At 45.7% G+C, this 6,804-nt stretch overlaps 1 protein-coding gene across 1 annotated transcript in view; it reads left to right on the forward strand.

Moving 5' to 3' along the window:
* Positions 1-2,116: 2,116 nt before the first annotated feature.
* The window catches only part of Kctd14 (potassium channel tetramerization domain containing 14), a 14,310-nt gene continuing 9,622 nt past the window's right edge, over positions 2,117-6,804 (forward strand). Inside the window, exons 1-2 of the mRNA XM_031384894.1 lie at positions 2,117-2,437; positions 6,250-6,801. Coding sequence (XP_031240754.1) covers positions 2,288-2,437; positions 6,250-6,801 — 702 coding nt within the window. The 5' untranslated portion in view covers positions 2,117-2,287. The remainder of the gene's footprint in view (positions 2,438-6,249; positions 6,802-6,804) is intronic.

Here is a 6,804-nt window from a genome sequence, read left to right on the forward strand (position 1 = left end):
GCTCCCCCAGCTCCCCCTTTGCTTTGTGTTCCCATCCTTTAGAGATATTGTACAATTTCTCTTCTTGGACATGGTTCAGATCTGGAACTGGGAACCTCCCTGAGTGCTCAGAAAACAAAGCTTTTGTTTATAAGCTTGCATAACTGAAATGAGTTTTCTCAGCTTTTACCCTGAACCCAACAGTGTATCCCAAGCTGGCCTAAAATTTGCTATGTAGCCAAGAATAAGGATGGTCTTGAACTTCTGACTATCCTTCCTGCCTCTACCTCCCAAGTGCTGGAAATACTAGTATGTGTGCGCATGGGGGTGTGCATGTGGGTAGGTGGGTGGGGCTAAAAGGGGGCATCAGATTCCGTGCAGCTGAAGTTAACAGGTAGTTGTGAACATCCTGATGTGCGTGCTAGGAACCATACTCTAGTACTCTGAAAGAACAGCAAACACTCTTAACTGTTGCATCCCTCCAGCCCCCATCTCTTTCTTTTTAACAAACACACAACTTTGCGTGGCACAGACAGACCATGACTTAGCCAACTTTTTTTTTTGGTGTTTTCGAGACAGGGTTTCTCTGTGTAGCCCTGGCTGTCCTGGAACTCACTTGGTAGACCAGGTTGGCCTCAAACTCAGAAATCCGCCTGTCTCTGCCTCCCAAGTGCTGGGATTAAAGGCGTGCACCACCACCGCCCAGCCGATTTAGCTAACTATTAACTATCTAATTTTGCTAACACAGATAGATCAGTGGTAAATATATTCATTCACATACCTCTTCAGAACCGTGCTTTTTGTTATTTCTGTTGGACAGATTCCCAAAAGTGGGGTTCTTTTTTGTTTCTTTTGTAGAGATGGCCATATTAATGTCTAAAGATCACAGCAGCATTTTGTTCTTATATTTTCCCAATTTCTGGCTTAAAAATAGTACACACCATTGCTCCTTCAGCTTGCGTTTCTTGAATTCTTCTCAACTGCAATAATGATTTATTTCGGCTACTTGGGTTTTTTTTATTTTAGTGGGTCTATTTGACTTTTAAAAATCTTCATGATCTTTTTTTTTTCTTTTTTTTTTTTTTTTTTGGTTTTTCAAGACAGGGTTTCTCTGTGTAGCCCTGGCTGTCCTGGAACTCACTCTGTAGACCAGGCTGGCCTCCCAAGTGCTGGGATTAAAGGCGTGCGCCACCACTGCCCAGCCTCTGTGGTCTTTCTAAAGAGTCCTATCTTCTTGTTCTTTACTCATGTCTAAGTTTCTCTTTGTTTTTGTTTTGTAGATGTGTGGATGGGACTCAGGGCCTGGTGCATGCTAGGCAAGTGCTCCACCACTTAGACATGCCTGCAGCCCAGTTTGCTCATGTTTTTGATGCCCTCTTTTATTAATTTATTGACATTAAGTACACCCAACAGTCTCAGCACCAAGAGGCTTGCACATATTTCTGTTGACTTTTCCTCCTGATGTCTTGTTTCTTTTTACGGTTTGTGGTTTTGAGCTGTGTTTGTTGGATGGACTGCTTGCTATCTGTGTACATTCTTTGAGGCTTGGTTCGATTATACTTCCGTTCGGTGAAGGTTTTGTTGTTTCCTTCTTTCCTTCCTTTCTTCTTTCCTTGTGGGTGTCCTTATGTGTGTATTTTGCTGGGGGTCAAACCCAGACGTCATACATACTAAGGGAGTGTGCTACCACTGAGCTATGGCCCTGCTTCAGATTTTATTTTTCTTTTCCAAGTGTGTGATTGCACTATCTAGTCAGTTTCATTTTGATTAAATTTCTGGTTGTCGTCTCTGCTGATGAACACACTGGGCTCTAGATCTATCAGGGTTCTCCCCTGTAGGGTAAATATTTTTAAAGAAGTCTTTTCTGACACAGAACTAAGGAATGAAACAAACAAATTTCACAGCATCTATCTTTGAGTGACAGTTGGTTTTCTTCCAATTTACTATTTTTATAGTCTCTGGTCTGACATCCTACGCTGAGAGAGCCCCAGGATTTGTCTCCTAGTTCCCATTTTCTGAGAAATTACAAATTACTTGAAGTTGATGACTGCCCAAAGAACCAATGGGGTCTGTGCTGGGCGTCTCAGAGCACATCCTTAATCCAGCTAAATAAGCACTAACTAAAAGTGTTTCACAAAAGAGGCAAGTGGGAGGTCCCTTCGTAGAGTTCCTCAGGGGCGGGGTGTCAGGAACCTTTCCGGCTGGGAAGTTACCTACACGTGGCAGGACTGTTCCCTGCGCATAAGTTGTCCACTCAGGGCAGCGTTGTGTACTGTGTACTCTGCGAGAGCTGTCTTTTCCTGCCAGAATGAGCCTGCCCGCAAACCAGAACAAGGAGCCCAGCAAGCAGTCTCAGCCCGCAAAATCTCTCAAGGAGCCCAGCCAGGAGTCTCTGCCTGTAAACCTACTCAAGGAGCACAGCCAGGAGTCCCAGATCCTGTGCCCTGACCCGGACATTGTAAGTGCACCCCTGCGCTGTGCGGTAGCTACTCTGGTTGTCCACTTCCAACCCCTGCCTGCGCTTTCCCAGCTCCATTCCATTTTCTGCCCCCTACCTTCTATTAGTTCCCCACCCCCGACACCCCTCTCCCACGCTCTCCCCCTGGAGTATTCTTTTTGTGCCTGTTAGGAAACTCCTTCTTTGACACCTGCGCATTCCCGCCTCTGCCTCCACCTGGGCAGTCTCTGAATTTTCTCTCCTGCTCTCTGTCTTCACTTAGTCTATTTTAGTTCCTGCATGTGTCCCTCTGAAAACCTCTAGCTTGGAGTTGCCCCGGGGGTGGAGGGTGGGGAAAATGGCTCTTTCAGTCTGTGCCGTGGCTCTGCCACCTGGTAGAAGTCGCCTGGACAGATGATCACCTCTGACTCCCACACTGGCCAGCTTCAGCACTCCCTCTGCTTACTTGCCTTCTCTAACTGACTCAGTGAGAGGCCTTTGGGAGAAGGGAGAAAGATTAAGGAAGGTGATGAGGCCAATACTGGAGATTTTCTCGAAGCTGTGCTAGACCCCAAGAAGGAAGTGTTGAGGAAGACTGTACATGTCCATACAGGAAGGCACAAACTCAGTTTTAGTTGATAGAACACATGCTCAAAATATCTAAATATGCCAATAATGCCCAGGATGTGACTCAGTCGTAGAGGCAGCTTGCTAGCACCTGAGAGGATCTGGTCTTGATCCCTAGTACTGCCCCCCCAAAACCAGGAACAACAAATAACAATAATCCAACAAATGATAATAATAATAATAATAATAATAATAATAATAATAATAAACCAGTAACAACAAATAACAATGATCCAACAACAAAAACAACAGCAAATAATAATAATGATAATAACTATTATTATTATTATTATTATTATTATTATTCTTTCATTGAACTCCACCGCACACACCTACAGCTGCTTTAGTTGCTGGAGATTGTCTTAAAACACAAAAGGAAAGGTTGTCAACATCAAATCTTTTGGGGCATGTTCTCTTATAATGAACCAAGATTAAGCTGAGGTGCTAAGAGAATAAATTAAAAAAAAAAAAAACTCAATGAATTTCTCCAGAGTTTTAGTTGAAATAAAAGACAGGACAACTCTGAGGGTGTGTTAGTGGGTGGCACCTCCCCCCCAACCCCTCAGTGTAGATAGAAGTCAATCTCTACGGTGCCTGTCTCACTTAGGGAAAGCAGCTCTTCATAGGGTTATGAGTATGTCGTTGTTAGCTGTTTTCAAAGCTACCTGCCTATTGCCAAGGTGTTTACCGCTCAGGGTGTTCCATCCTCCCTGCTCAAGAAGTGCTTGAATGAGTTCCTGGGCAAAGGTCATCCATGGAGCCAGCCCTGAGCTTGATGTCAAGGTAGAGCAAGATCTGCGTTTATCAGAATACCAGGTTCTCCTGGGGATCAGGACCAAGGGTGAACTTCATTCAATAAAACAGGTATTCACTGAGTGTCTCTGGTGTGCCCAGTCCTGCTAGTGAGTGCTGTTCATATGGCTATGGCCTAAGACTAGTGTTCCCCTTTCAAACCTCACAGTCTAATGGCGGATGAACAACCGGGAGTCTGAGGGAGCAGCCACTGTCATGGTAGAACTACATATCACTCTGGGATCCTGAGACCACCCTTCTGGAAGGGCCCCTGGGGAGCTACCTTGAAAGACTGTAGACATGCCAGGCGTGGTGGCACACATCCTCAATACTAACTAGCACATGGGAGGAAGAGGCAGGTGGATCTCTGTGTATAAGGCTAGCTTGGTTTACAGAGCAAGTGCCAGTGCAGCCAGAACTATACAGAAATAGTGTCTCAAAAACAAAAAGAAGAAAAAGGAAAAGAAAGAAAGAAAGAAAGAAAGAAAGAAAGAAAGAAAGAAAGGAATGATGGAAGGAAGGAAGGAAAGGAGGAAGGAAGGAAGGAAGGAAGGAAAGTGGAAAGATGGGCAGATTCAGTAATGGGAAGTTAAGGCCTGAGGCCTGAAGCCCCAACCTGCCCTGGACAGAGGGAGGCACACAGTGGGTGATTTTGTTCTTTGTTTGCTAAAGGCCGAGCAGCAAGCCTGTTGAAAATAGCCTTGGAGACCTCAAGAAATGGTGAAGAGTCATTCAAGTGTAGAGTGCAGAAAATGAGAGAGTCCAGTTTGCCTCCGAGAAAAAGAACTCTAGTTTCAGCATGCAGAATGGATCCAGGGGCAGGCCCTAGGAGGGGGAAGCAACCATGGAACTTACCAGGCAGACTGCACTGCAAGGACTTGGTGGTGAGGAAGCGTGTGAGGAGGCCGAGAGGAAGGAACCACATTATCCTGGGCTCTGGCTCAGCTAAAATGGAAGCAATGGGAGAGGGCCGTGATGGGGGCTAGAGAGGGATCTTGAGGGACCTAGACAACTGCTGGATGGATTGTCACTTGCTCATTCAGCTGATGGTATCTAAGGAAACAGATGAGTGTTGGGTGGAGCACAGTAGGATGTGTAGGGATCCTTCTGATTGAACCGAGTGAGAGATGAGTCAGGTCCATCCCTGTATCTTCATAGCCATCATGGACTTGACACCCAGCAGGTCCCTGCAAGAGGCAAAATTTCTTCCAGCCACTCACCACAAGCTTTCCCACTGCCCCCCTCACCCCCCTGAATGTGTTGGAAGAGACACTGGTAGTAATGGTGAAGAGGGGCCACAAGGAAGAGAGAGCCTTCTTCAGAGAGTGGAAAAGAAGTTCATCTTGCTAGAAATATACTGGGCAGTGTTTATGGATGAGATCAGAGAGCCAAGATTTGCACAGAGGCTAGGACCTTTGGAGAGAAAGAAATAAAATTGGAACAGAACTAAGAAGCTTATGAATAGGCCTGAGGTCTTATCTGATAAACAAAAGAATGGGGCACAGGGTGTTAGAGTGGGGAACTGTTTGCTTTGTTTTGTTTGAAATGTGGTCTTATTGTATAGTCCAGGCTGACGTTTAGCTCATGATCTCTGGGGGTTGAATTATGTTTATGACACCACAGTTAGCTAGGAGACTGGTTTCTGTAAATTAGCTTTATAAAGGACTTTTGAAGTGGCCAGGCTAATTAGACTTTGAGAGTTGGAAGGGTTTAAAAGTTCCCTATGAGCTAGGGAGGTGGCTCAGAGGTTAAGAGCACTGTCTGCTCTTCCAGAGGTCCTGAGTTCAATTCCCAGCAACCACCTGGTGGCTCACAACCATCTGTGATTGGATCCAATGCCTTCTTCTGGTGTGCCAGAATGATAGGATGTTCATATGCATTAAATAAATAAATCTTTACAAAAAAATTTTTACAAAAAAAAAAAAAAAGATTAACTGCTTCAGAGAAGTGACTTCAATGTTAACTAAACAGCCTTGTCAAGAAGTCTTGACATTCAGAGGAGGCAGAAGGACATAGGTTTTGATCTTATTTTTCTCAACTGTGTAGGCTGGTTCCTTCTCCTCTGCCTTCTCCCCTCTAGACAGCTGAAATGGCCCCTGTAGGACTGTTGCCACGGCAACTCTGCTTTCCTGAGCAACTTAGTTGTCTTTGGCTCTCTTAATTCCAGTACTGTACTTATATCTTAAGAGGCAGTGCCCAGACAGGTTGAGAACGAAGTCAGGCCTATATCAAACTGAAGGACTGGCCCCATCACCAGCCCCACACAGCTCGAATCTTCCGGTAGGAAATCCAGCCTTAACCTTTATCACTGCACAGAGTTGTTGTGGGTTTTGTTGTTGTTGTTGTTTTGTAGCAGTCGACAGCACATCCTCTACTAAGTTGTAATTGTGTGTCTCGGCTATTTGTATCTGCAGGTTGTGGAGCTGAATGTAGGGGGGCAGTTCTATACCACCACCATGGGCACCTTGATGAAACATCCAGGCTCAAAGTTTTCAGGGATATTGTCCAAGTCAGCTAGACAGTACAAAGATGCCCAGGGCCGCTTCTTCATTGATCGTCCGGGTACCTACTTTGGGCTTCTCTTGGACTACCTACGCACTGGGCAAGTGCCCACAGAATATGTTCCTGAGGTATACCAAGAAGCTAAGTTCTACCAAATCCATCTTTTGGTCAAGATTTTGGAAGATATGCCACAGATCTTTGGTGAGCAAGTGGCTCGAATGCAGTTCCTGATGGGAGTGCCAAACTACAGAGAAAACCTGGAGGTCCTGTTGCACCTGGCTCGGGCAGAGGCGGTGGCAATGCGCTCATCAAAGGTGGTGGTGTGTGTGGTGCGCACGGAGGAGGAGGAGGCGAAGTGTATGGAGCCAATGCACATCTTGGAGGCCAAAAAGACACCCGTTGTCAAATTTGGGCCCTGGAAGGCAGGCCCTGTGACGGAGGACTTTGTATACTGCCTGGAGAGGGAC

This window comes from Mastomys coucha, unplaced genomic scaffold (assembly GCF_008632895.1).
Source record: "Mastomys coucha isolate ucsf_1 unplaced genomic scaffold, UCSF_Mcou_1 pScaffold21, whole genome shotgun sequence".
In the NCBI taxonomy this organism is placed as follows: domain Eukaryota; kingdom Metazoa; phylum Chordata; class Mammalia; order Rodentia; family Muridae; genus Mastomys; species Mastomys coucha.